Consider the following 27,004-nt stretch of genomic DNA (forward strand, 5'->3'; position numbering starts at 1 on the left):
CAAACTGCGTAGCTTTGCCGCCGATCGCGACGCCTGGAAGGAATCCACGGAGCTTGTCATCATGGGCCTCACCCGCGGCCACAAACGCCCCCGCGCGACTACAGAAGAACAAGATGCGCCCCCGCGCCGCCGCCTGCGCAGCCACGGCCCGGTGAACGAATGAAGAAGAAGGAGATTGCTAGTCTCTACGTATGCGAACTCTTTGCAAGAACGAAGATAACGCGAAACACGTTCATATATCTATACGTGTCTATACAATAACGTGCGTCGCCTGCGCTATGGTCAAGGCGGGCTCGTCCTCGACGAGCTCGGACGACTGGCAAAAGCGCTCCACTTGACAGCACAGCGTGAGCGCGCCAAGTGTGATGCTCACGACGAAGAGAAAGATACGCAGCAGCTGCACCGCGTGGAAGAGGTCGGCCGGGCACCCAAGCACGGGGTGCGACACGAGCGTCGAGCCAAAGATAGCCCAGCCGAGGGCCGTGACGGACAAGAGGAGGAGGCAGCCGACAACGACGCGCTGCGAGGACGATGCGTGCTGCTTGCGCGAGACGACGTAGCACGTGCACAGGAGCAGCGTCAGCGTCCCAAAGAGCGCGCTCGAAACGCCCACGTAGAGCGCAAATGGCTTGGAGCACGGCGCATGGCCGTACGCGGCGAGGAGCGCGACGCTGGTGGCGGTGAGCGCGACAAAGGGGAGGACGACACAGCCGCGTTTGACGAGCGACGAGACGCAAGAGCAGCGAAGACAGCTCAGTAGCCATTGCTATGCCACCATCCGATAAGTCCACACAATCGGAAGGTGACTACCTCGCGGTGGTGGGATGGCACCAGTGTGCGCAGCGAGTACGACACGAGGAGGCCGCTAACGGGCAGTCCGACAAAGATGAAGACGGCGGACGTCGCCATGGCCATGGTAAACAGCAGCGGCTCGGTCTCGGGGCATCCCTTGCGCGAGCTCCAGATGGCGCCAAGGACGCCCCAAATGACGCAGCCGACACTAAGGAGCGCGACAACGACAAGCAGTGGCAAGCCACGCCGCGTCGTCTGCGCCAGGAGGATGACAATGACCCATACTGCGTAGAGACAGCCGCTGGAGAAGACGTACACAACTGTCTCGCGCGGGCACATGCGCGACGCAATCGCACCTTGCTCAAAGAGGTCGCTGGCGCCGGTTCGGTCGAGGGCTTGGGCGCTCGTGGATAAGAGGAAGCAAAAGACTGCGCAGGCGCAGAGGCTGCTCACGACGAGAGCACCAAGTGCGATCTGCATTCGGCTGCTGTGTCGCCGAGCGCGCTTGGGTAGCTCCATGTCCCCACGCATGCCCATGGCTCCAGCACGATCGGATCTTGCGAAAGTGCAACCTGCCCTGTTGTTCGGCTTCTTATTTCTGAAAATAGTGCTACCATCAGGTAGGTGCACTGCACGCCCGGTGTACGCGATACAAACTAGTGCGGGGTAGCTACCGCACTAGACGGTAGTAGCTTTTGCATGATCCAGCACCGGTCGTCCGACGCGAAGCAGCCGCCCGCTTGCCTGCTGCATTGTCTTGTTCCGGCATGCCACATATATAGTGTTCCACCAGGTCGTCGGAACTATAGGAATATGTCACCGAGTGCATTACTAAATACTGTGAGATCACACTACTTCGGTGGATCTCGCACCTTGCCATTCCCACAGCATTCCCTGCCGCGACATGCCAGATGGACGAGCCCGTGCGTGAGTCGTTTCATGACCACGGTGACCTCTCGGCGCGGCTCTCGCAGCACAACTTCCGCACGCCGGCGCCCGAGAGCTGCTGCGACGTCGTCCTGCGCGTCGACGGCGTTCGCTTCTACGCGCACCGCTTCCTCCTCGCCGCGTCGTCCAAGCCGCTGCGCATCATGCTGACGGGCTCGATGCGCGAGGCGAAAGAGATGGAGGTGACGATCCACGACATCAAGAGCTACATCATGGAACAGCTCCTCGAGTTCATCTACACGGGCGACGTCGAGCTGAGCACGGAGACCGTCGTGCAGACGATGACGGCGGCCGAGGTATACGAGCTGGCCGCGTTACGGGACGTGTGCAAGCACTTTGCGCTGCGCCACGCCAAGCACGTCTTCAAGGCGCAGATGATTGAGGTGCTGCCGGAAAAGTTGCTGTGCGACCTCGTCGCCCACGACGACTTGGCGGTAGTACAAAAAAACCATGCACGACTCGTTGGTTGATGGCGGTATGGACGTATAGATACGCGAAGCCGACCTCCTCGACGCCGTGCTCGCGTGGGCCGAAGCGCGCTACGACAGCGTGGCCGAGGACGTCGAAGACACGACTGCCCACGGCGCCGGTATCCAGCTCATCTTGCAGGACGTGTGGCCGCTGATTCGGTTTCCGACGATGAGCGTGCGTATGCTGTACGGTACGGTGCGGCCGCTCGTGCGCGACCACTTCATTCCCGAGTACTTGCTCACGGAAGCGCTCTTCTTCCACCTCAATTGGGGCGCGGCGCAGTCGCCCGACCACCAGAAGCGCATGACTCCACGCACGTGTTCGGCGGCCACGGTATACCATACCTCGTTCTTCTTCATGCCTCTGAGAAGCTGAATGTAGCGCAAGCGCAAGCGGGTCTCGTTCATTCAAACCGTCTCGTTCGACACGCCGCCCGAGCGAGGCGCCGACGAGCCGTTGCCGTAATCCTAGCAGACCAGTAATAGGACGCTCTTGCGTCTCTGCTTTCTCGTCACCACTGCGTGCATCAACGTGACGCGACCACGCTTGTCGCTGCAGTCGCGCATGTCGCGTGCGCTTTCCGCCGCCGTCGTAGTGTACCAGGTAGACTGAAATCTAATGACGTGAATATATTGACATAATGGTGGTTAGTATAAATAGTAAAACAGAGTTGTAGTGGAGATGGACCAGACGGGAGGACACTTAGCAGACGACAGACGTGGACGATGGGAGCGGCGAGCTCGCGTAGAAGGGTTCCTGGAGCAGGTCCTCCATATTGTCGAGCATCGCGTCGAGCGGGTCCACGGCTGCGGGCGTCGTCGGCGCGACGGTCGTCGGTTGGTTGCCAGCAACGACCGCGGCGTCAATGACCATGAGCTCGTCCGGGAGACATTCGCCGTCGGCGAGGTTGATCTTGGCGCACGCCAAGAGCACGCGGCACTTTTCCTTCTGGTCCTCGATCTGCTGCTTCAAGTCGCGGTTCTGGTGCTCGCTGAGCTGGCGCTCGGTCTTGAAGACGGCAGCAATGTCCATCCACGAGAGGCTCGAGCGCTTAAAGTACGCGAGCTCGCGCGCGTGGCGCTCGAGCGACTGAATCTCGCTGCTGAGCATTTGGAGCTCGGCCTGGTGGTGGCAGCGCTTGAGGCGGAATCGCTCGCGGTTGTACACCTGCTTCTTGAGGCGCGCCCGCGCCTTCTTGACCTCGTCAGGGATAAACGCCTTGTGCGTGCCGTCGTAGGCCGAGAGTAGAGAGACGAGTTGGCGACTGCTGCACATGGCGAGTGAAATTGGAAAGTGCCAATTGAGAGATAATGCAAGATCGAGGATCTCCTCGAGATCATCCAAGCATGCTGCTGTTACGCCCGGCGACATGCATATTCATGTCGTCAAAAAGTTAAATTGCCCGTCGGTATCCGGACATTTGGCGTGAGATACCCCGCTTCTTTATTTCAACATTGTTCTCGATACAATTATCAAGAGAATCGACAGGGACGTTCAGCGCCCGATCAGCTCGCGTCGGTTTATCCGGATTGTGTGCGGGACTTTCGGGTGGGACAAACCAAGGGGTTAATGACCTCCTGTCGCAGCCTCGTTCAGCGCGACGGGACGATGGGCAGCGCGACATCCTCCTCAATCTTTTGGGTTCACTAACCACCGCGAACCCCGAACTGTGTGGACCAGACGTCTAACTACCAGCAGGCCGTCGCTGGATCGATAGCGCTGACACATTTCACACTTGCCGCAGGAGTCCCCTCAAGCAAGGGTCAATAAACAGTTTATTGACCCTTGCCGAGAGGAGGTAGGCTCGACCTTGCTGACGCAGGGCGGTACGTCGAGGTGTGCACGGCCCAGCATGGCAGGTATCAAGGAGCTCGCCAATTGGCATGGCTCGACGAGAGCACCATGAACAACGATGCTCGACCGAAAATGACGGAGCTACCGACTCGGGGAGTACACGTCCACTTGGCCGATGGCATGACGGTAGGTGAGAGCTATCGCTGTGTGGCTAGCCGCAATGGTGGACGATGGGCAAGCGCCGGGGGTCGATCGAGACTGCGACAGTCGGCGCTGCGATCTTCGGCCCGACGACATTGGTGGTGAGTAACTTGAGCATGGCGTTCGTGGACCATTGTTCGTGGACCTCAATGCGAAGACCGCTGGGACACCCCGTGATGCGAGAGGTCAACATGTCGCTCGTGTCGCCGGCGGTCTGCGAAATGTCAAAAAGATCACGCGCGACATGTGCGCTACCTCCGAGACTTGATACCGGAAGCTCAGAGGATGCAGAGAATTCAGCCACGCCACTGCGGAGATCGCTTCAAGATACCGCGGACGAGGCTTGAATGCTCCGACAAGACACGGGGTTGAGCGCCAGCTCGACAAGACCACGTGGGTCAGCGACGACGACAACCACCGAGAGGACGTAGCCGCGGGGCATGCCATGGTGAGAGCGTGGCGCCGAGAGAGCGTCGGGCTGGGAGCAGCTAGACGTGCCTTGGCCTCGAGGCGGGCATGGAGCGTGGCGCGCGATCGTCGATGCGACGAGCTTGGCAGGTCCCGTCAAGCGGTCGAGTCGTTGCGGCGTCGTCGCAGGTTGAGCGATCCGGGATCTTCTTGCGCAGTCGGCTTGGAGACAATAAGGACGCAAAGTCGCGGCGTCGTGGTTGCAGGCGGCGATGTCGGCGTCGGTGTCGGCGGCTACAGGCGGATGGGTCGGCGGGATGGTCATTGGGTTCGTAGTGCGGCGGCGGCGCGCAGGTCCGTCGCAAGTTGCAAACGACCGAATGAAGACTAACTCTGGGCGTGAAAACATTTCCGAGATGGCTCTGCCATGGGACATCATCTTGTCTGCAGGTGGTGTCGCAACATGTCCCGCCTGTCTCGAGAACCTGTGCTTCTTAATACGCGACATGCCAACCAGCCGAGTAGTGTTTCTGGGAGGTTTTGAGCGCCACATCTAGTTGCCACAAATACCACATCTACTACCCACGTGGGGCAGCCGTAAGATAGGATGACGGAGCCCAAGGCGGTCTTGGACCGAAGCAGCTTCCAGCGCATGTCAGCCGACATGGAAGCGTACGATGAGAAGCGCGAGGTCGTCATCAAGCATTCTCGAGACATCCTCAAGTCGAGCAAGCAGGCGATCTTCGCCATGCACCGCAGCAACATGGACGAGGCGAGCGAGAAGCTCGAGGTCGCCGACCAAGTGATCCAGCAGCTCGCGCCCTTGATCATGGAAGAACCGACGCTGCGTCACGGATCGTTCTCGAGCGCCATGGAAGAGTATGCGGAGGCGCAGTGCTTTCGCCACTTTCTCACGGCGGGCACGCTCGTGGCCCTCGAGGAGCTCAACTTTGTTGACCGCGACGAGTACTTGGGCGGCGTCGTCGACTTTACGGGCGAGGTCACGCGCTACGCTGTCGTGCAGGCAACGAAGCGCGACGTCGCCCGCGTCGAAGCGTGCCGCAACATTGTCGATGCCATCTCGGGCGAGGTAACCCATCCTGCCAGCATCATCCTGCGATGACGAAGCGATGGTGTCTAGCTGATTCAATTTAGCTTCCGCAACTCGCCGCTGCGCAAGAAGTACGACAGCCTCAAGTACAACCTCAAGAAGCTCGAACATACGCTGTACGAGCTGTCGCTCGTGGGGCCGCTCCGGGCGTTCAACCTCTCGGCGGGCGACGACGAGCCTCACGGCGAGAACGAAAGCTCGCACAGCTAATGCACTTTGAACCGACAAGCAGCAATGGATCTATTCGTGCATGTCATCGTCATCTTCTTCGTCCTCGTCGTCGTCTTCGTCGTCTTCCGCGTCAAAGAGCATGAGGCGTCGGTCGGCTATGGATAGGACGCCAAGCACACCGCGTACGCCGTTGCCAACGACCGCATCAAAGATGGCTGTCGAGAGCGCTCGCTGCTTTCGAAATGTCGTCACCTCGTGCGCCTACCCTCGTGTGTTGTGCTGGCTCGTCCTACATACTCGTACATACCTCGAGTGTCTCCAACGCGCTGGTCGTCCACGCCACATCGGTCGTCCATGGCGGAGCAAATGCAACCGACGCGAGCGCCACCAGCGACAGCCGCTCTACATCGTCAAGGTAGTCGCGCCATGCGCAAAGTCACTTATGATAAACGTACGCTCCGAGCCAGACGCGTGAAGAAGAGCGAGCTGGCTCTGCCCGTCGCGCGAGTAGAGGCACTGGTCAATCTACCGAGCTTCGTGAGGCGGCGTACAGCTGCTGTGAGCAACACGTACGAGTCGATCTGCGGACGGTAGTCGAAGCACTGCCATGTGCCAACGCCCTTGGACGCAGCGCCCGAGCCCGATCGCGCCGTTGAGCGGAAACACAAGGAGCGGCGCTGACGCGAGCGTCCCCATTTCAAAGCTGCTCGACGACGCAGTGACGAGCACTGGCGACGCAGGTGGACCCGACGGATGGCCCAAGCCGTTTTCGCCCAAAAGCTGCGTGTGCCACGTCGCTTCGATCGCAGCGCAGAGCGCGACGAGGCTGTGCGACGCGTATTCTTCCTCGCCGTCGAGGGCAAAGGACGCAGACGTGTCGAGGCGTTGGCTTGCCTTCCACGGACACTTGCCGAGCATCTGCCGAGAACCATGTAAAATTATTATAGCGAGACAAGAGTACCTCGGCGACGGGGTTTCCAAACGTCGTTTCCACCTCAAAACCATCGGCTGGATCGTGATGGCTTCGCGTGCTGTTGCAGTGCCCGCGGAAGGCCATGGCGGTGGTCGTGGCGCGCAACAAGAAACGACCGAGGCGCTTCGTATCGGGCAGCGAGAGCTTCGTCGCGGCCTTGGGGCGCGCCGTGCCGTGGGCCGCCATGATCGTGCCAAACCACCGAAAGAGCAGTGCGTAGTCCAGCTCCGTCTCCCGCAGCGCAATCTGTAGCTGCTCGAGCTTGAGCAATAGCACTTCAACCATAGCAACCATGGCCGAGAGGTGCACTACAGACGCTGGACGCTACCGTGCACATGGTGAGAGCTCCATCTCAGTGGATCAATACTAGTACGTGGGACGGCGCCGTGGACGTCAAGCCCCGGAGCTCGCAGAGGCGGAAGAGCACGTTGGAGGCGGCGACGCGGAGCTGCTCGTGGATCTAGGACGAGTGTATGGGCAACGGCGCGTGGCAAGCAGTGTCCCACCAGAGTCTGCATCGAGTGACAGGCGTGGAAGAAGGCTTTTTGACTGCGCTGCAGGCTCTAGTACCAGCCAATCGCACGTCATTGCCAAAGGACGCGAGCGTCGCACCTGCTCTTGCATGTCTTGGGCGAAGAAGTTGGTCAGCGCCGGAAAGCCAAGGCCCGCGCAGAGCAGTGCATACATGTGCGCCTATGCGAGTGTTTCAAGGGCCCTCGGGGCACTCATGGGTATTACCTGAGGTACTTCAAACGACGAGTACTTTGCGTACGCAGACGACAGCAGCCGCATCTTTGCCTCCAAGACCCGCGTTCCGTTGGTCCACTGCGTACATTGAGCAACACGCAACGACGACGTATGGACGAGGTTACCTCGGTTGTGAGCTGCTTCAAGGTCGTGTCGAGTGTGTGCAGCAGCTTTTGGACCTCGCGCACGTGGTGGGAGACGACAAAGAGCTGGCCTTGGTGCGCCGATAGGTCGGACAGCGCGAGCGACAGGATCTGATGTCTCGAGTCTTCTTGTGAGCCGATGAGCAGCGCCGACAAGTCGGGCAGAAGGTGCAGCTCGGTCACATGCTGGACGCCGGCTGGCTGCAGTCGGCGAATGCACACCGAGCCAAGTGCCCAGAAGAGAATCGTGCCGCTGGTATCGCCCGAGACGAGGATGTGGCGGCTGTCGTCGAGCGCCGGAACCTTTGTGAACTTGGCGGCTGTCTCGGTCGAGGACTCGCTCGGCGGGTTCATGACGCAACGCGACGTTCGATCTTCATACCGGTGGGTCGATGGCGCTGCGCCCGCCCTGCTTGGCATGAGCCTACTATATACCATGGTTGGACGTACGTACGCAGCCCAGTCGAGAGCGGAAATGGCTTGTGTGTGCTCCCATGCGTGCACTTTGCCGAAAAGCTGCATCGTCGCCTCGCCCGTCTCCATGTCGTAGAGCACGATCTTGCCGTTTGCATGACCCACAGCCAGCACGAGCCCTAGCGCCATCTTCGCGTGCGACTCATGCAAGCTTACATACCATCGGGTCGCCATGCGAGGACGGTCATGGGCGCGTCAACGTCCGAGGGCGTCACGTGCAGCAGTCGCTGCCAGGCCACCGTGCGCTACGCAAAGAACCCATGGCCTCGTGACCACACGGAGATGCATAACGTACGTAGACAAGAAGCTGATCGTCTGTCGTAAGGACGGCGACGATGTCCATGGTCGGGCAGCACGCGACCGTGGCCGCGCCCAAGCTCCGCTCCTGGAGCACCGCGTAGGCGTGGCTCATCGACCTCTTTTTAAATATGACTAGAACTTGCTTTTTGTATGTCTATTTTATTCAAATGAAATCCTGTTTTGCCACAGGATTTTAGGCTCTGTTTTGGAAACAGCAGCCAGCAAGATTCTGTCTCAAACCAGCGTCTTAAACCGCACATAGTACAGAGTATGGAAATTACAGTGTCAGTACATCTCACCACGGAGAAGCAGCTTGGGGACGTGCTCGACACGACCACCTTCATGAGGACAGTCGTGCGGGAAGACGAGGAGCCGACCGCGCTTGGGCTGGACGGGCGCCAGAACTGCGCGGTCCGGCGCGAGCGACGAGAGCAAGTTAGTCTCACCGCCCGACGCGCACGTCGAGAGGTAGATGATGAACGTCTTGGTCGACGTGACGCCATGGGCGTCCGTGCGCGAGAGGTCCGTGTGCGCCGGGAGGTACCCGCCGACGTCGCTGTAGTAGAGGAAGCGCATGTTGGGAAAGACGTCGCGGCCACAGCGCGCTTGGATTTCACGGATGACCCAGCCGACGCTGTCGCAGTAGTACGACCGGTCCGAGCACGACGCCTTCTCCTTGGGCGCAAACGGCAGCACCGTGTGGAGCTGCTCGAGGCGCTGGAGGAACGACTCGGGAAAAATATCGTCCCAGTACCCGCTGCCAGCACCAGGGTGGTCCGCGTCGGCTGGAATGAGCTCGACAAACACGGGCGAGCGACTGGATGCGATTTGGAGCGACGCCATCGCGTCCAAGGGACTGTCCACAGAGGAAGTATGCAAGGGCGCGAGAAGCCGAACAATGCTAGTGTGCGTCTTGGCCATTGCAACGTCAAGCGGCGATGTTTGGGCGTTGTCGCATCGCGTGGGTGACGCGCCGGCGCCCAAGAGGTAGGCGACGACACGCTCGTACCCGAGCCACGCAGCGAGGAAGAGCGGTGTCTGGCCGTACTCGTTTTGGCAGTCAATCTCGACACCGGCAGCGATAAGAGCCCGAAGACGACTACAGTTGGTCGCAAGGACAGCCTTGAACATGTTGGCATCCCGCTGCGATCGCGCCGTGCCAACAAAGAGCTCGACGGCGTTGTGAAGCGGAAGCGGCTTGACAAGCTTGCTTGCTTTGGTGCCGCCACTGCTTTTGCTCGGCTCCAACGGCAGCTGCAAGTAGAGGGCCCTCGAGGCCGCCGCAATATCTTCTGGAGCCGTCGTCGTCGACAGCGGCGATGGTGCAGTCGTGGGCGACGAAGCGCGGGGACACTGGACGAGCACGTCGCACGTCGGACACGTCAGATCTTGATCGACACGCATCGTTGCTAGGTGCGTCCAGAAGCAGAGTTCGCACACCGCATGGCTGCACGGCGCCAGCTCCATGGACGGCACGGCGGCCGCGCAGACGCCGCAGACCGAGGCAGACCGCGGCTGCGTGGACAAGAGGAGGAGAAGCCACGCCATGTACGGAGGCGGGTACTGCATCAAGCACGCCCGCGCCGTTGGAAACGTTGCGATCGAGCCAGCGCGGTCGTGGAACGAGGGGTCTGCGCCAGCGTAGAAGAGCGCGAGCGCAATGTTGGGCGAGTGGTGCGCGGCGTACCGGAGGAGCGGAAGGTCGCCAGCGTACGTCGTGCAGTAGACATCCAAGTTGTACTTGGCGAGCTTGACGACGCCAAACTCTACGCAGAAGTGTTCAGTCGTGGTACGCGCGGCGGCACCGTACGGGCGATGCTCTTGCTGCGCGCATGCTCGGCGTAGGCCGCGATGGCCTCGGGCGAGAGTGTCGCCTTGTCCACGATGAGCCCGTTCTTGACGTGGTAGAAGGTCTTTTGCCGCTCGTTGCGGCGGTTGCTCCAGCGACTCGCGCCCTTCTTGCCACCACCAGCCTCGGTCATGGCCCAAACAGTGTCTATGTTACGTGGCGACGACGCTGGCCATTGGCTGGCGCGCTTTTGGCCAGTTTTGAATTTTCACTGTATTTTTCACTGGATTTCCCACGTGTCGGGTCGTGCGTCCTTGCGAGGTTGACAACGCGGCGACCTGCCCAAAGCTAGACGATCGCACCAGCACCAGACGACGAACCATACCCTTGCGGTCGCCAATATATGCTATGCAAAATGCTTTGGAGCCGAAGACGACTGGAGAAGGATACTTAGCTTACTACCTGTCGTCCGACTGCCTTTTCTTCTCGTTGCTTACAGCCTTGATGGGAAGAAGTTACCAGTGTGTGGCCGTGTTCGCCAACCTGACGGTGGCGCTGGGCGCACGGTACCTTCCACAGAGCGCTTCTATACTGTATCCATATTGACTCGTACTACATATATATCCTCGCCTTGAAAAGAAGCCGCTTGTAGACGTAGTAGTCCTGGTCGCCAACGAGCGCTCGCACGCGACTCGCTGCCGGGGATGACTAACCAGCTATGGTAGGACCAATTGGCCCAGGTTCTAGTTCCAAGATCCATTTCCCACACGATGTCTATTTTACACATATTGGTGATCCCCTTGGGCTCACCATGCCAATCAAGCTCATCATGAGTCGTCGCACTATTCTAGCAATAATAGCACTGCTGTAAGCACCATTGCACCGCCCGACCCTCTTAGCCTAGCGCTTCGTCGAAGCATGGGCAACGCATTGCATCAATGGCACCGTGTCATGCTTGCTGTAAATCCCACATTTCCCACGCAACGTGAGTGCTGATTTTTGTCCCAGCACATGATCCTGGTAGACGGTGGGTGTTGGCCATTTCCGTTTTGGCCGCCGGAGCATGATGTTCCTGCCGGCCTGGCAGGCGCCGTCGATGCTTGTGACGCCCATGGACGTGGTGTCGCCGTCGACCACATCGGACGACTCGCAGCGCAAGAAGGACGACGCGCGCCTCCGCAAGCAAAAGTACAACCGCGACCGGCTGCGCCAAAAACGCACCGAGTATATGGCCGAGTTCCAAGCGCTCGAGGCCCAGATTCGGCAACTCGTCGACCTGCGCGACGAAGCGCAGCGAGAGAAGCAGATTGGCGTCTTGCCCTGGGTCGAAGTCGCGGCTGCGCTCAAGGCCGACAGTAGTCTCTCGCAGATGCAGAACCGCGAGTTGCTCAAGCAGGTGCGGGCCGCAGAAGCGCTCTGCAAGTCGCTGCGCAGTTGGGTCGCGTCGCGCATCGTCCACGTACGGTCTCTTTTCTATGATCGGCGACCTCACGCTAGCACCAGGCGACGCTCAACCCCGAGCACACGTCATGGCGCGAGTCCATGATCCCAGAGGACGACGCGAGCCGGAAGCTCGGTCTCGACTGGATCTCCAAGCGGTTGTACCACAATTTGAACGGGGCCATTGAAGCCAGTGGGCTTCCTGGTCCGATCGACGCGACCGCGTACTATCGCATCGACGTCGAGCGCCACGCCGACACGTACCGCCTCTCCGAGTTCAAGCAGCGCGTCGAGCGGGTCCGGTTTGATATCGCCACGCGCACGCTCAGCGCCCAGTACTTTGAGATTTTCGATGGCGACGAGGTGGGCCCCATTGGCGTTATATTTGATTTCAATCGTGTTGACGCGCGCTTAGGAAGAGCGCCAGAACGACGACATGACGTACATCCGCTATCCCTCGTTGTATGGGCGCACCAACAACGTGCCGTACACGGAAAAGATGCTCGTGCGGCAGTTCAAGGAGCAGCATCGATTTGTTATATTTACGCACGGCGTGCCCGACGACGCCAAATTCCAAGACCCCATCCGGTGCGACTGGTCGGCGTGGTACAGTGTCTGGTTCACATCTCGTCGAGCTAATAAGATGCGAGGTAGGGTCGTCGTCACAGAGCTTGGCGCGAACGAATGTCTCTTGCAATTCGGCTACACGGCGTACGGACTACGAGGCGACGACGGGTACTTGCCGCTCGAGGTCGAGATGCCGGCGCTCGCCGCCTTTTCCGACGACGACGACACACGCTTTGCGCGCTTCCGTCACAAGCAGCGCGACGACCGGCTACGGCGGCAAATGGAGGACGTGGCGGCGTTCCAAGAGCGCTGTCGTCAGACGGAAGCCGCCGGCACCGTAAATAGTCTATAGCACTCTAAGATCTACTAAAAATGGAGAGACTCATGCCATTCAACCTCTGCGATGGAAAAGCATATTTTGGATACACACTGGATATAAGTGCAACTTCATGTCTGGGATATCCCACCAAAAAATGCATTTGGACCGCCGACGTACGTTTTACCTGGCTTCTCGAATCGGATTCGCCAACGCCACGTCCTTTTTGGCGAATCACACGTCGAGAGGCCGGTTGCACGACGCAGCCATGTGCAATACCGCGGACGAGGACGCTCCACCGATCGCATGGACGAGCTCGCCCGAAGAGCGCAAGGAGCGCGCGCGGATCAAGAAGCAAGACTACAACCGCGAGCGGCTGCGACAGAAGCGCTGCGAGCACCTCACGGCCCTCACGGCGCTCACCGCCGAGTTCAAGACGCTCTCGGCCACACTGGCCCGCGCTCGCGCGACAACGTCGACTTCGCTGCTGCCATGGGCCGCCGTGGCGCAAGCGCTCCGTGACGAGCGCGATCTCAAGGAAGCCACGAACGCAGCGCTCAAGCAAGGCGTGCGGCGCTACAAGCTCCTTTGCCGCACGATGCTCCACTGGCTCTCGAGCGCGGAGACCATTCGCGTACACTTCACAATCTACAAACGCGAGCGCACGGTGCTTGTAGGCGTATCCTGCGTCCGAGAAGCGCGCATGGAGCTACAGTACACTTCCTTTGGACAGCGATGCGCGCGCACTCGGCCTCGACTGGATCGCACACCGCCTGTACCATAACCTCGACGGGTACCTCGAACGAAGCGAGCTGCCGACGCCGACAACGGGCGACCGTCCGTACTACCGCCTAAACGTCCGGGCGCACGAGAATTCGTATTCGTTGACCGAGTTCAAACAGTTTGTCGAGTCGGCGCCGCTTCCTGTCGTCGCCCAGTGTCTTTATGACCACTACTTTGAAACTTACGACGGCGACTACGTACGGGCTGCCACGTATGTGTCTACTGAGTCGCGTCGTAGGTCGACATGCGCAGGCCCGACCTCTCGTACGTGCGCTACGTCTGCCTGTACGGCCTTGAGCTGCAGCGGTCGTTTCCAGAGCGCATGCTCACGCGGGTCTTTCGAGAAGAGAATCGATGTATCGTCTTTACCCACGGCGTCTCAGACGACGCCAAGTACTATGACGACCCAATCAAGTCGCACTGGACAGCGTGGTACTTGACTAACTAACTAGTGTCTGGTCTTATCCGTAAGGGGTAGGGTCGTCGCCGAGCGCATGGACGCAACCACGACCGTCATCAAGCACGGCTTTGAGTCGTTTGGTCTCGAGACAAAAGCCGGCTTTCTCGACGTAGCCGACGAAGTGCCGTTTTTGCGCGACGTAGCCAGCGACGACGCGGCGCGGTTCATACAGTTTCAGCTCTACCAGCGCGACTACCGCGGCCGGCGGTTCGTCGACGAGTCCAACCGGTTTGCCAAGCGTCTCGCCAAGTGTCGAGGCAACGGTTAATGGCGTCTCGATTGATATTATCTATGTTACTATCAAGTCTGCACTTGTTGAAGCTTGCCGCGGCGCTCGGCGCGACGTGCCTGCAACTGATTCTCAAAGAACGCCGTCATGAAGCGGTAGCTGCACAGAAAGCTGCGAAAGACTTCGCCTTTGATCTCGATCACCGTCGTGTCAGAGCTGCAGCGCGCGCTCGCTCGGCGCTACGTGCGTTAAATAGACCACAGGGTCCTTTCACACAACGGAGCATACCACGGGATTCGAGTCGGCCGCAACGCCCAGTGGAAAGCAGTCGCCAGTCGTCAAGCGCTCGACGACAATATTATCCATGATGACATCGACGGCACCGTCGGCGATGATGTAGTACGAGTCGCAGACGTCGCCTTGGCGATAGACATAGTCCCCGTCCTTGAACGTCGTGTGCGTGATCGATCCGTGGGCATCTTCAATCGACTGGAGCAAGTGCGCGTGGGCCTGGCCCATTGCACGGTCGGTTAGCGAGGCTTCTAACACCTTGTACACGTTGCTGACGTTGGCCAAGTCTTCCCGAAGCAGCTTGAGCACCTACATAGCAATAAGCATGGATCTGCAACACGGAGAGCGGAACCTTGCAGGTTGGCGAGGCGCATGCGTACGTGGCAACGCGTGGGTGGATGGCGTCGGGCGCGAGGAGCTCCATCACACCAAAGTACTCGCCCGCCTCGAGCGTGCGCAATTGGAGCACTGAGTTGGGTGCCATCGGATTCGCACACCGCGCGTGCACGGTGCCTTCCATGAGCACGTAAAAGTGGTGGTCTTCGTCGCCCTCGGCCGAGATGACGGCGCCATTTTCGTAGACACCGGACCGGAGGCTGCAGATCGCGAGCTTGATGTCATCGTACGTGAGCTGTTTGGGCGCGGGAATCTCGGGGTCGCCGGTAGCTGCCGCCAGCATTTCGCGAATGTCGCTGTCGCTTAGCTGCTTTCTGTTCAGTGTGCCATATTGGGTTGGAATCTGGCGAAAAGAGATGTTGTACCCGAGCTGCGCAGCCACGCGGCGGAGGTCGTCGTCCGAGATGTAGCCTTTCCGGTCCTGGTCAAAGACACTGAGCGTCGAGGCGAGCATCGCAGCCTTCTCAGCCGCCGTCTCGGGGTTGGAGCTCACGCCACGCGCAAAATGGGCAATGTTCGCATCGTCGTTGTCGTCAACATCTCGCTTGTCGTCGTCGTCATCGTCCACTGGTGGCTGCAGCAAGACGGCAAGGATGCTGGCGCGAAGCCGACGCCGTCCGCGCTGAAAACGCTGCAAGTGCGCGGCGGCCTTGTGCAGCGGCTGGGCGCTAATCGACGCATTATGGGGGGATAGCCACGGGTGTCGCAAAGCGTCGTAGGCAGAGAGCCGCTTTGCAGGGTCCACCACCAAGAGCTTTTGGATCAAGTCCTTGGCCTCGGACGAAATACGCCGCCACGCCCGCGTCTGTGTATTGTACTGTCCCTTGACGATGCGCTTGCCAATCTAAGGACCATACATGAGCTGCCAACCTCAGAGCTACTATAGGGTTGTAAGGAGGCGGTGCTACCTCTTGGTCGGAGAGCGTGTTGAACGTGTCGAACGGATGGCTGCCGCAGAGAAGAATGTAGAGCACGATGCCCAGCGCAAACCTACGGAGGCGTCGTTGGAGGCGTGGGAATCCTCCGATCAAGATGACATCCTACATGTCAGCTTCAGGGCCCACCGACTGCTTTGTAAAGGCCTCGGGGGCGCAGTACGCCGGTGTACCCGTGATCGGCACGTCGCTCGACCGCTCGCCCATCCGGAACGAGACGCCAAAGTCGACGAGGCAGAGCTCGTCGCCGCGAAGCTAAAAACACACATACATTTTCAGTTGCTACCACAGCGGTGTCGAACGGACCATGATGTTTTCGGGCTTGATATCGCCGTGGACGATGCCTTTGCGGTGCAGGTAGTGCATCGCCTGGCAAAGGTCGCGCAGCGCATTGCTCGCCTACTCGGGCGCCCCATCGTTCCGTTTCTTCCTGGCCGATTGATGCAACATACCATCTTTTCCGAGTAGGCGCCGTTGGCAACGAGGTGGTCGAAGAGTTCGCCGCCCGTTGCGAGCTCCTGCACAATGTACCACGAGTCGGCCGACTCGTACACGCCGCGCAGTGCCATGATGTTGTTGTGGGCGCCAGCTACCTTGAGCAGGTCGACTTCGGCCCAGAAATCTCTGTTCACATATATACGCATACATGCAATAGAGCAGAATTCGTACTTGGACGACGTCGTTTGCTTGGACATCTCCTTGACGGCGACGACGTCGCCCGAGCGCCGATCGCGCGCCTTGCGGACGACACAGAAACCACCTGCGGTTCGACAGTATTACACCAACCAAACAAACGGGCGCAAGACGACCTTCGCCAATGACGTCGTCCATGATGGCGTAGTCGTCTTGGATTGTGGCGCCAAGCACGTGCTCGTCGGTGCTGACGGCCATGACCGCGCTGGCCGCAGCGCCGAGGGCCGCCACGGCGCGGACCACTCGCTGCCACTGCTCGATCGGCGGCGTCCAAGCAGCTGTCGCCCAATGAACGTGCGCGCCAGGACGCGGTAGCCGGCCGAGACGCTGGACGAGAACGCGTCGGGCTCGCAGCATCACCTCCTGAATGGTCCGCGACTCGAAGTTCAAGTTTCAACCGGAAAACTTCGACGAGGCTAAACGCACGCACCCTTTGGCGCCACCAGGGAACTTGAGGTGCGCGCACTTGCAATCGCGATCCGGACGGTTTTTCTTCTGCCATGCCCCGCCGACGCGGCCCATCGCACCCAGACGTCCTCGCGCTCGCTGCGCGCGCCAGCAGCGGCGCCGACGCACCTCTCAAGGACCAGCTTCTCCGGCGGGTCGCGTCGTCGTCGGTGGTTATGCCCTCGCGGCAACCCTCTCAACGCCATGACGAGAAGCCACACGGACGCAGCAGCAACCACGTGCCCGGGAACCTCGACATCATCGGTGCGGGTGCTACATCCAATGCAATCGGACAGCAATGTGCGTAGACTCGGCGGACAAGCTTCTCGCCTACACGCTGCACGTGATCGACTCGCGTGGACGGGTCGAACCTCGGGCCATTTGCATCCACGGTTGGGACAGCGGTGCATCTGGTATGCTAACCAGCGCTAGAACCGCTGACGCTGCAAGATGCAGTGTTTGCGCCGCGGCGCAAGCCGATTGAAGTGCTGTATCTGACGTACAACCCGCACCCGCCGTGCCACTTTCGCAACGTCTACTGGCTCACGCGGTCGCCCAAGGACGTGGACCTCCGTGACGAGTACTTTACGCTCACGTCGTATGGGCTCACGCGCGTCTTGGGTCTCGAGTCTGGTACGCTGTACTACTGGTAGCGGTGTGCAGATGCTGGTCGTAGAGCTCTTTGACCTCGAAGCGTGGCTGCGGGAGAAGGCCATTTTTGACAAGATTGCGCACATGCAGTGCATTCACCAAATGCGCAAAATGACCGTCTTCCACACGTGGAAGCACAATACGATCGGCCTGCGCATCGCTCAAGCCAAGTACTACAACATCGCTACGGATCCCGTTGCGCTAACGGTGGGTCGGTAGGAAGCAGCTGGGCGACGCGCTCCTCGCGTGCGATCCCATTGCAGGACCGTTTTTGCTCACGGTGCAACGTCTGGTGTTGGACGTACGTTGCTTGCATCATCGTACGCGCAGGCTCGTGGAGAACACTGAACCTGTAGATGATTCACGCGCTCTCAAGCGACCTTGTGCCCCGCGGCAACCCGCAGCCTGTCCAAGCGTTGTCCGAGGTAGCTTCGATGGATTCGACTTGTGCCATGCGCACCATGCGGTAGCATCGCGTGCCGACGGACGCGACATGCGCTCAGATTGCGTCAACCGTCCAGTATATCCAGGGGCTGCTGCTCGACGCTCTCCACCGCCTCCGCGCCGGGCCCAACGCCGATGTCACGACCGTGCGCTTTGGTCGTCTCCTAGCCAACGCCGACGTCCTTCCCGTCTTGATCCGCACCGTGGACCTCATGCTGCTCGGCGCGTACTTTACCGGCATCATGACGGCGCTTGAGCGGCTCAACGTCTCCGTGACCGGCTCGACGCTCTCGGCCCTCGAAGCACGCGGCGCGAGCACGGTCGGCGTTGCGGGCTCGAGTGGCGGGTCCCGCGATCGATACCTGCACATGGACCAGCTCCTCAAGCTGCCAACCGAGCACAGCGGGTCGATCGCATACAAGCGGCTCTTTCACTTGCACGGAGACGCACTTCCGGACCCGCTCTTCTTTGTGGAGATGACCGTGGCCGAGGACGTGATCATCTCGCCACCCAAAGATGTGACGGTGCGGCATTTGTACGAAGCCGTCGCGTTTGCAATCACGCGCGTCGATACCTTTCCGCGGGTCGTCAACGCCGAGCGATCCGGGCCTTCGTGCATGAGCACTGCCGACCTTTCTACCGGCACTGCTTTGGGCAGCACCTCTTGCCAGCGTCGGCGACGCTGCGCAACCATAGCATCGTCGAGCGCATTATGAAGGGGTTGCGGTCGGCCACCGACATTTACTATGTCGAGATGGAGGTAATCGAACACGGTGTATGGTAGCTGATGCGCTGTAGGAGCTTGCGGGCGCGAGCCGGCTGGTGCACATTGAGTTTGGTCGACTCCAAGACCAACTGGCGGTGACGACCCGGGACGACGCCGAGCTAGAGTCCATCGTGCAGAACGCCATGGCCGAGACCGCTACCAGCGACGATCTGGTCGCGTTCGTTGAGGACCTCGAGATGGCATTGCAGTTCCAGGCCGACTTGCGCATGGTCGACAGCTTGCTGCAGATTGGTCCATTCCTCGTGAACCGAAGCGCGTTTATCGGAAGTAGCTTGGACGCGTGCTCGGCGATGCTACGCCGGCTCTTCCGCCTCGCACCCGATCGGTGCAACCGCTACTACCAGACGTCGCATGCAGTGCACGTCGGGCACACCAAGCTGCTCTCGTCCATCCCAGACTCGCTCGCCGAGGTAGATAGCTTCCATGGCACCTTTCTTCATCGAGGCGCTTAGTCGGTCGCATGGCTCGACGCTTTTTTGCTTTTGCGCACCGAATTGCCCGACGACGCCCGAGCCGACGACCATCCTGCCACACGCCTCGAGGCACTCTTGCACGCGAGTGATGCCACGTGCGACGACATTAGCTACGAGACCAAGTGCGACCTTGTGGCACAGACCAAGACAGATCAGGGTACTTAGCAACAACAACATTGATGTAGCTACTGACGATGGGTGTAGTCAAATGGCGCGTCGCCGCAAAGTCACTGCACGAGTCGTATTGAAGCCAACATGTCGTTTTACATGGAGATCCTCACACGCACCATCACCGTGCGCCAAGACGCGCTCTATTCCGAGTTTCAAATGCTCTGGAGGATGCTCGAGATCGAGTGGCGCGCGATCGAAGCCGAAGACGCGGCGACCGACGTCGTCGTTCACGGCTTTTACGGTCGCGCCAAGACCGTGCCTGACCTCATGTCGCAAGCCAAGCGGCTCTTGCACACGGACGCCGAGCTGCGTCGGTTTGTTGGCCTCTTGGAGCACTTTAATCCTCTGCACGCTGGTTTGTGCCAACGCCCCAACAAGGCCGCGAAACAACACAACTGGCTGCAAGGTCTCCTTGTGCTGCACGACAACATCCAGCGCTTGATCGAGCTCAAGACACGCTACGCCAACGAGCCGCTGAGCGCGCTCGACATGGCGGCGCTCGCACACACGATGGAAGCTATCTCGTGGCAGACTTATCCGCTCGCAACGGTGCTCGGGCCGTCGCAGCCGCTGCTCTTGCGATTCCAGCGCCACTTTGCCGCCTTGGAACTTGCCCGCTCGACAGCGGACCATATGCTTGCGTTCAAGCCCGACTCGTGGCTAGCCATCGCGCTGACACCCGACAGTTGTACGCTCAGCCAGCTTGACGAGTGGCTCACGACGCCGGTGAGAAAAGCAGAGCTCGACGCGGTCTGCAGCGAATCGGCCATGCAGCTCTCGGTGCATGCGACGTGGAGGGCCGTGTCAGACCAGCTGCGCCGCCTCACGCTCACTCTGACGCCGATGCACCGACTCATCTTTCTGACCAACGTGCATGACCTCATCGACGCGTGTGAAGACGCGCAGCTCTCGCTGCTGACGATCCAGCACCGCGGCAACTCCGGTCTCGGCGAGCTGCAGACGACACAAGCGTCCTTGGCGCGAGCCCTTGACATCCTCTGCAACTTGGATCGGCTACAAGAGGCGTGGCACGCCACGGGGGTTCTTGTAGACCTTCCTGAGGCGCGCAAGGTGTGTGATGCGACCTTCCACGATGCGCTTCGAACTCTCGATGGGATGAGCACCCAGTGGCGTGACAGGGTCATGGAGCTCTCGCACACGCTGGAGCTGCAGAACCAGGGGCCCGCGTTGGAGAAGCTAGGGGCTGCCTTCGATGGCTTTGACTTTGATGCAAGTATCGCAGCGTGCGATGCCCTTACTGCTGCTATTACCGCAACCTACGATTCGATGCGCTCTGAAGTCCCACGGCTGTGCTTTCTCTCGGACGCCGATCTCTGGGCGCTCGTGACGCGCAAGGCGTCCCCCGACACGGTCCGCGACGTCATAGTGCGCTGCTTCAATGGCGTTGCTGACGTCGATGTCGTCGCCGAGACCGCGACGGTCGACTTGGACGACGCCGTCACGAGCCACTCGTTTACTCGGTGGATGCTCGCAGGGCACGCGGTGACGCTCCTCAAGGCGGTTGTCTTCCTCGACGGCATTCGACTGCAGCTGCCAGAGCCATTTCGAGTCGTCGGTGGTCTCGTCTTCTGGCTTTCGCGCCTTGACACAGACTTGCGCCGCGCGATGTTGACGCTCCTCGGCGAGGCCCAGAGTATCATCACGTACGATGCCTCGATTGCAGCCCTCTGCGAGTGGCTCTCGACCTACTCCTTACCGGTCGCATTGACCTTTCTGCACAAGAGCTTTTGCACTGCGCTGCGTAGCGTCTTGCACTCGAAAAGCTCCGTCGCCGCGACCAAAGTCCAGCTGGCAACCACGGCGTCGACGCACGCAGCGCACTTTTTACGCCTCGTCGCCTCCCTCCGGCACCCGCGGGATCCCAAAACGGTTCTGCGGCTCGAAGCGGTCGTGTTGCTTCTCAAGTACGAACTCGAGACACTTGACACGATGACGCACGTGGCGTCGACGCGCGAGTGGGCCGACGTCGCCCGTGCTTACGACCGCACGTTACGCTTCGAGTCGCCGCGCGCGAACGAGAGCAGCCACTTGGTGGCGGCCATGGGCCACATCACAACGGCATGCGACGTGCACATTGATGTCCACGCGCCACTACTCTTTCTGACGCCACCCACTGCGCGGTGCACCTATGCGCTTTTGCATGTGCTGCAGCTCAACGTCTGCGTGGTGCCCTTCGCCCTGCGCGGGTCTGGAAAGCGCACGCTCTTGCGCAGTCTCGGTAGCTTTCTCATGCGCTACTTTGTCTGTGTCCACGCCACCGAAGCAACCCCGCATCGCGTCCTGAAGCATTGGCTCGCGGGCGTCGACGCGCTCCGTGCGTGGGTGTGCGTCACCGATGTCTTTGCGCTGCCGCTCTCGGTGCTGCGGGCGTTTTTCGCCGACATTCTGCAGCTCCAGCATGCGCGGTTCGGCCAAACGATCCGCTGGCGCCATGACGATGCAAGCGGCGCGCTCTTCCTTCCGGCACACGCGCTCACGCCGCCGACGCACCTCGTGGGACCGTGGCTTGGCCAGCCGCTGCGTCCGCTGGCTGTGGTGTCGCACGACCGCCGCCTCGTGTTGCAGAGTCTCTTGTTCATGAAGGGGTTTTCCGAACCCGTACGTCGTCGTCCGGTTACGACGCTCGTGTTCTCATCTGCAGGTAGATGTACATGGAGCTCGATGGATTCTTGACGACGCTCGCCTTGCTCGAGCCGAACGCACCGCGCTATTTCAGCGTGAGCCTCTATCAGCGCGTGACGACGCTTGCGTCAGCCATCGTGAAATCGGTGCGGTACGTTCTCAAAGCGGCCGGGCATGCAGTGTCGCACCTCACGTACAACCCGTCGCCGCTCAACATTGCGCGCTACAAGGACACGAACGTCCTTCGCTTTGCTCTGCTCCTCGTGCTCTCGCCGCTGGTCGACGCAGGGCATTTGCATTCGGCCTTGGATCGTTTCTTTCCGTCGACGATGGAGCTAGGACAAGAGTACCGCATGTTCGAGGCAGCGGTTCGCGTCGTGCTCGAGAAAGCATCGCTCATTGCAACCCCGCCACTGGTGACCAAGGCGGTCGCACTCTACAACCAGTTTCAGGTCCGACAAGAGTCGTCATCGGAATATCTCACAGCTCGTAGATGCGCGCACCAGTTCTCCTCGTGGGCCCCGCGGGCGCCGGCAAGTCGACGCTACTAAAGGCATGCCTTCAAGCCCAGCAGCTCATGCGGTGGACCCTATGCCCGCAGTCGGATCCGTCGGCGCATCTCGCCAAGCGCATCAACCTCGTCTTCTTGGGCATGCATGAGCTGGAACTCATGGCGTTGCACTCGCACCTGCGTCGGCAAGGATCGACGAATGCAATTTTACACACGTTCTGCCAGCGTCCGCCGATCGCGTCGACCGAAACGATGAGTTGCGTCGTGTTTGATGGTCCGCTGCCACGGCTCTCAAGCGCGCTCGAGAGCTTGGTGTCCCTCCTCAGCGGTGACACGCGGCTCTACGTACCGCCGCCGCTCCCGCCGCAGCATCGCGTTGCGACCTTTGACTGCATGGTGCTGGAAACCTCCACGTTGACCGACGCGTCGCCGACGATTGTGACCTCGTGCAACATCCTGAGCCTCGACGACACTGTCATTCCGTGGACATCGCTTGTGGATGCGTGGCTGGTACGGCAAAGCAGTGCGCTTCCGCCTGCGGTGATTGCAATCGTCAAGCCCATGGTGCTCCACAGTCTCGGGGCGTGTATGCTGCCCCACTTGGAGCTCGCTCCATTGTCCGTGTCGATACCACAACTGGTTGGCAACGGGCTCAAGCTCTTGACGGCCACGTTTGGCTCGCTCGTGCACGACGGGGCGTCGACGTGGCCACTCTCATCAACCATGACGGGGCAGCTTGTGTTCTTACTCGTGCTCTGGGGCGTCGGCGCACACTTGACAAGCGAGCGGCGACGCGATCTTCAAGTCTTCGCCCTCGGCGCTGCCAAAGTGCCACCAGTGGTGGTTGACGCTGAGGGCTTGTTGCATAAGTTTCCGCAGCTGCCGCACTGGACGCAGCCGACATTGTTCGAGATTGTCTTTAATGCGCGGGACCACACGTTCGGGCTCACGAGTGCATGTCAGGAGACGACCGTCGCGCACATGAGCGCCGTGATGGTGCCGACGGCCCAAGTTCGGTTTGCCTACGGCGTCTTTCGCATTCTTCAAAAGACCGCGGCCAGCAGCAGCTCGATGCTGATCCTTGGCGGACGCGGTGCCGGGAAGAGCACGCTTCTAGCCGCGCTGCCGCGGCTCGTTCGGAGCCACAAGACCCAAGTGTGGAGCCGCGTGGGCACCGAGCGCCGCTATGTGTCGCTGCTGCAGAATCTCTTGCACCACCAGGAGCAAGCGCAGTGGGTCTTTCTCGATGACGTCGATCTGTACGGTCCGAGTTTGGAGCTTCTGCGGTGTGCGCTGAGCCACAAGCGGCTCTTTGATGCCGTCCGCAACCAATGGACGCGGCTCAACGTAGCCATCTGCGGGACTCTCTCGCTGGCCCACGATGCGTCGCTGTCCTTAGCCGAGCAGCGATGTATGCGCCCGTACTTTCTCTTGCGGCTGAGCGACCCGCACGCTACAGAGCTCGCGGCCATCCATAGTGCGATCGTGCAAGAGCGTATTGGGCGCCCGCTCTCGCCAAGCGAGCACTCGATCGTTTCGACAACGGTCACGACAGCGCTGTCGCTGTCAAGCCAACCAGGCATCCTCCTCCTCTCGCCGTACATCACCGCAGACGTGGTGCGCCGCACGCTGATCGGCGAGGTGCCACACGAAGCACCGACGTACGCTCGTTGGTTTGTCGAGCTGCAAACTGCGTTCTACAGCGCATTTGTATCGGAGAGGGATCGCACCGACTGGCGCCAGCACTTCATGGCGGATATCCCGCCGCATACGACGCTTCCTGACTTTGACTCGGATGCGAGTTTCGTGCCACTGCTACGTGCGTTGCCACTGCCCACCGCCGTGCTAAAGGCCGCCGCCGAGCCGGCTTTTTACGCTCTACGCGCGCACTTGCTGTCGCAGTTGAAGCCGACCGACGTCGATTTGGAGTGGACCGCGCGTCTGAGTCCACCGCTTGTATGGCACTACGTCCAGCTGTGCCACGCGCTCGAAGCGCGCCATCACGTTCTGTGCGTTGGCTCTCGTGAGCTCGTGGCAGCGTACGTGCCGTTGCTGTCCCATGTCGTTCGCACCTGCGGCCGGCCACAGCCGATCGTCCTATCGTACTTGACGTCCCATGGTATGTGACGACTGTACGCATGCAATCCTAGTCGTATGCCATGTAGAAGACGTCCTGGCGCACCTTGCGTCGTTGCTGTTGGCGACTGGAATCCACGAAGAGGATCGGGTCTTGTGTGCGACAGAGGCCGATTGGATGCAGTGGCCGAGCGTGGCCAGTTTTATACAAGGTATGGGGCACGCAGCGACTTCACTTTCATCGCTTCCGTCTCTAGATGTCCTCGACGGCAACCACTCACAACTCGCGCGGTCGGTGGTTCTTCAACACGTCGTCGCCACGTCGCTTTCAAGCTCATCGCATGTCGACATCCTCGACGCCTTCATGCAGCGCGTCCAGCGCCACCTCACGCTCTTACTCTGGGGCTCCTCGGCGTCTCTTGCACCGCTGCTCACGCGTGCACGCGCCAGCGTCCGCGTCATCGCCCTTCGGCCGCCGCATCGACACGAGACCGACTTGCTGCTGGCGGCGAAAGGAACGATGACGCACTTGCGCGACGCGCACCCGGACCTCGGCCTCTCGCTCAGTGACTGCGACCACTTGGCAACGATCAGCGTTCAAGTGCACGCGAGCGTCGTATCGCCGACCAAGAGCTTCGGGCATCTCCTCGAGACCTTTGTGCACGTCATGGCGTACAAAGCCTCCAAAATGGTCGACGTCCGCATTGAGTCGGTCACGCAGCTCTTGGCCTGGCTCGATACGCTCAAAGTGCAGTACGGCAACGCGACCGAGCAGCTCGAGCAGCTCGAGACGGCCATTGCAGCAGCCCAAGGTCGGCGCACTGCCGCGGAAGCGTCGTTGAGTCCGATGCAAGCGCAGCTAAGTGCCTCCATGGGCTTGAACGAGCGGCTGGCAGAGAAATTGCGGTCGCTCCAAGAAGCTTTTGGTGCGGACAAGCACGCAATCGAAGCCATCGAGCGGCAGTTGCGCGCCGAACGCAAGGTCCTCCACAGTCTGCAGCTTCCTGCACTCACACTGGCCGACCGGCACAAGCTCGCCGACGAGTGGCGCCTCGTACCTGCATGTCGGCATTTGCTGGCCGCCGTGTGCCACGCCTACGGCATCGATGACCACAGCGTCGAGGCAGTCTGTCGCCTTGTTGAGAATCCCAACGCACGGACCGAGCTGCTTGCCATGACGTTGTCTGACGAGACGCCGCCGCTCGGACTCACTGCCGCAGACGTCTCGACGCTGCACACGCTGCACCCGGCGCTCGCAGTCCTCGGTCGCGTCCTCCTATATCAGCGGGACGCAGCGATCGCTCACGCGCAGGTGACGCGCCTGTCGAGCGCCAATGGCCGTCGCACGGGCGAAATCGACCAAGTACGTACCGAGCTCAAGGAACTCCACGCGTCCATGGTGTCGCTGGAGGCAGCGATTCTCTGTGCTGGAGCTGGTGTCGCCTCGGATACGCAAGAGCTCAAGCAGTTGGCGTCGTGCATGCAAGCCACTGAAGCAGAAGTCGAGAACCTCGCGCCGCTTCAGGGCTACCTCGACCGTCTCCAAGCCCTCATCCGGAGCAAGTACTTTGCGCAGCGGTGCGGAACGCACTTGACGTCCGAGGGCGCGGCGCTCTTCATTTCCGCCATGATTGCCTACCTTGGTCCGCTTGACACGCCGGATCGAGCACGCTTGATCCAGTCGTGGTCACTCCTCTTCACCAGCAACAACTATGTCCTCCCGCTGGAGCTTGGTATCGTGCAGGACAGCGCCGTCGCGCTCTACTCGAGCCTCGAGGCCAGCATTTGCGTGCCTCACATGGACAAGCGGCTTCAGCACAGCCTTGCGATCGCCGACTGGTCACAGACGTGTCCGCTGCTTTTGGACCAGAACGGCGCGGCCGAGAGCTACATGACCGCGTTCTTCCAGCGCATGAAGAGCGCGACGCCGGCCGTGACGTACTCTGTCTACTCGATGAGCGACGTGAACTTGCTTCCGTGCCTTGAGGTTGCTCGGAAGGCGCGCAAGGTCGTCTTGCTGACGCAGTATTCAACGGCAATCTCCGACGCGCGCTTTCGGCAGCTCCTGCCGTTTCTGCGCGCCTCTCGGAGGCCGCTTTTGGATGCGGCGCGCGGGCTTCCGCTCTTGTCGCACAGCGGTTCGAACAAGCTCCTGCCACCGACGCCAAGCCGGCGCGCGCGGTCGCTGTCGATCCCGACCTCCGCTTTGTCGGCAGGTTCCAGGTGTATGTCATTTTGAGTCCGCTTGATGACGTATCGACCCTCTCGCCGCTGCAAAAGGCAAATTTCAACATTATTGATCTCCAAGTACCTCGGACGGAGTTGGAGCGTCGGAAACGACGGACGCTACACGCCCTCTTTGCCCCCAA

General features: G+C 60.4%; 9 protein-coding genes across 9 annotated transcripts in view; 5 read left to right on the forward strand and 4 right to left on the reverse strand.

The window, feature by feature from the left end:
* Positions 1–250: 250 nt before the first annotated feature.
* Positions 251–1,388, reverse strand: SPRG_11645 (hypothetical protein; the record flags this gene model as incomplete). The annotated part of the gene is made up of 2 exons (XM_012350593.1): positions 811–1,388; positions 251–766 (listed from the first exon to the last, which is right to left on the reverse strand). The coding sequence occupies exons 1-2, from the start codon at positions 1,327–1,329 to the stop codon at positions 251–253; spliced, it is 1,035 nt and encodes a 344-aa protein (XP_012205983.1). The 5' UTR covers positions 1,330–1,388.
* Positions 1,389–1,659: 271 nt separating this feature from the next.
* Positions 1,660–2,743, forward strand: SPRG_11646 (hypothetical protein). The gene is made up of 3 exons (XM_012350594.1): positions 1,660–2,174; positions 2,230–2,544; positions 2,593–2,743. Exons 1-3 carry the CDS (start codon positions 1,704–1,706, stop codon positions 2,674–2,676), a joined length of 870 nt encoding a protein of 289 aa, XP_012205984.1. The 5' UTR covers positions 1,660–1,703; the 3' UTR covers positions 2,677–2,743.
* A 149-nt stretch (positions 2,744–2,892) lies between these two features.
* SPRG_11647 (hypothetical protein) lies at positions 2,893–3,459 on the forward strand (the record flags this gene model as incomplete). The annotated part of the gene is made up of 1 exon (XM_012350595.1): positions 2,893–3,459. One exon carries the CDS (start codon positions 2,893–2,895, stop codon positions 3,457–3,459), a length of 567 nt encoding a protein of 188 aa, XP_012205985.1.
* A 1,718-nt stretch (positions 3,460–5,177) lies between these two features.
* Positions 5,178–6,019, forward strand: SPRG_11648 (hypothetical protein). Its single transcript, XM_012350596.1, has 2 exons — positions 5,178–5,704; positions 5,756–6,019. Exons 1-2 carry the CDS (start codon positions 5,222–5,224, stop codon positions 5,933–5,935), a joined length of 663 nt encoding a protein of 220 aa, XP_012205986.1. The 5' UTR covers positions 5,178–5,221; the 3' UTR covers positions 5,936–6,019.
* SPRG_11649 (hypothetical protein) lies at positions 5,966–8,645 on the reverse strand (the record flags this gene model as incomplete). The annotated part of the gene is made up of 13 exons (XM_012350597.1): positions 5,966–6,157; positions 6,204–6,298; positions 6,352–6,421; positions 6,470–6,814; positions 6,858–7,193; positions 7,243–7,329; positions 7,376–7,432; positions 7,482–7,562; positions 7,617–7,694; positions 7,742–8,168; positions 8,214–8,352; positions 8,394–8,478; positions 8,529–8,645. 13 exons carry the CDS (start codon positions 8,643–8,645, stop codon positions 5,966–5,968), a joined length of 2,109 nt encoding a protein of 702 aa, XP_012205987.1.
* A 153-nt stretch (positions 8,646–8,798) lies between these two features.
* Positions 8,799–10,524, reverse strand: SPRG_11650 (hypothetical protein). The gene is made up of 2 exons (XM_012350598.1): positions 10,344–10,524; positions 8,799–10,299 (listed from the first exon to the last, which is right to left on the reverse strand). The coding sequence occupies exons 1-2, from the start codon at positions 10,513–10,515 to the stop codon at positions 8,819–8,821; spliced, it is 1,653 nt and encodes a 550-aa protein (XP_012205988.1). The 5' UTR covers positions 10,516–10,524; the 3' UTR covers positions 8,799–8,818.
* An 861-nt stretch (positions 10,525–11,385) lies between these two features.
* SPRG_11651 (hypothetical protein) lies at positions 11,386–14,156 on the forward strand (the record flags this gene model as incomplete). Its single annotated transcript, XM_012350599.1, has 8 exons — positions 11,386–11,781; positions 11,826–12,125; positions 12,178–12,368; positions 12,417–12,666; positions 12,935–13,279; positions 13,323–13,625; positions 13,667–13,860; positions 13,907–14,156. 8 exons carry the CDS (start codon positions 11,386–11,388, stop codon positions 14,154–14,156), a joined length of 2,229 nt encoding a protein of 742 aa, XP_012205989.1.
* SPRG_11652 (CAMK/CAMK1 protein kinase) lies at positions 14,141–16,789 on the reverse strand (the record flags this gene model as incomplete). The annotated part of the gene is made up of 10 exons (XM_012350600.1): positions 14,141–14,356; positions 14,406–14,717; positions 14,761–15,118; positions 15,170–15,648; positions 15,713–15,794; positions 15,849–15,994; positions 16,046–16,138; positions 16,192–16,363; positions 16,409–16,499; positions 16,549–16,789. 10 exons carry the CDS (start codon positions 16,787–16,789, stop codon positions 14,189–14,191), a joined length of 2,142 nt encoding a protein of 713 aa, XP_012205990.1. The 3' UTR covers positions 14,141–14,188.
* Positions 16,790–16,932: 143 nt separating this feature from the next.
* SPRG_21042 (hypothetical protein) overlaps positions 16,933–27,004 on the forward strand; it is a gene marked incomplete at both ends in the record, with an annotated part of 12,923 nt that continues 2,851 nt past the window's right edge. Inside the window, 15 exons of the mRNA XM_012350617.1 lie at positions 16,933–17,143; positions 17,188–17,283; positions 17,336–17,512; positions 17,556–17,700; positions 17,750–17,831; positions 17,887–17,955; positions 18,001–18,558; positions 18,633–18,734; positions 18,773–19,171; positions 19,214–19,366; positions 19,439–22,024; positions 22,072–22,500; positions 22,542–24,678; positions 24,725–24,847; positions 24,893–26,843. Coding sequence (XP_012206007.1) covers positions 16,933–17,143; positions 17,188–17,283; positions 17,336–17,512; positions 17,556–17,700; positions 17,750–17,831; positions 17,887–17,955; positions 18,001–18,558; positions 18,633–18,734; positions 18,773–19,171; positions 19,214–19,366; positions 19,439–22,024; positions 22,072–22,500; positions 22,542–24,678; positions 24,725–24,847; positions 24,893–26,843 — 9,218 coding nt within the window. The remainder of the gene's footprint in view (positions 17,144–17,187; positions 17,284–17,335; positions 17,513–17,555; positions 17,701–17,749; positions 17,832–17,886; positions 17,956–18,000; positions 18,559–18,632; positions 18,735–18,772; positions 19,172–19,213; positions 19,367–19,438; positions 22,025–22,071; positions 22,501–22,541; positions 24,679–24,724; positions 24,848–24,892; positions 26,844–27,004) is intronic.

This window comes from Saprolegnia parasitica (genome assembly GCF_000151545.1).
Source record: "Saprolegnia parasitica CBS 223.65 unplaced genomic scaffold supercont2.67, whole genome shotgun sequence".
Lineage (NCBI taxonomy): Eukaryota > Oomycota > Saprolegniomycetes > Saprolegniales > Saprolegniaceae > Saprolegnia > Saprolegnia parasitica.

Coding starts and splice junctions, on each gene's coding strand:
- SPRG_11646 (XM_012350594.1), top strand. CDS start 1,704: ATGGACGAGCCCGTGCGTGAGTCGTTTCATGACCACGGTGACCTCTCG. Junction 2,175..2,229: donor TCGCCCACGACGACTTGGCG/GTAGTACAAAAA, acceptor ATGGACGTATAG/ATACGCGAAGCCGACCTCCT. Junction 2,545..2,592: donor GCACGTGTTCGGCGGCCACG/GTATACCATACC, acceptor AGCTGAATGTAG/CGCAAGCGCAAGCGGGTCTC.
- SPRG_11648 (XM_012350596.1), top strand. CDS start 5,222: ATGACGGAGCCCAAGGCGGTCTTGGACCGAAGCAGCTTCCAGCGCATG. Junction 5,705..5,755: donor TCGATGCCATCTCGGGCGAG/GTAACCCATCCT, acceptor GATGGTGTCTAG/CTGATTCAATTTAGCTTCCG.
- SPRG_11650 (XM_012350598.1), bottom strand. CDS start 10,515: ATGACCGAGGCTGGTGGTGGCAAGAAGGGCGCGAGTCGCTGGAGCAAC. Junction 10,300..10,343: donor GCGCAGCAAGAGCATCGCCC/GTACGGTGCCGC, acceptor ACTTCTGCGTAG/AGTTTGGCGTCGTCAAGCTC.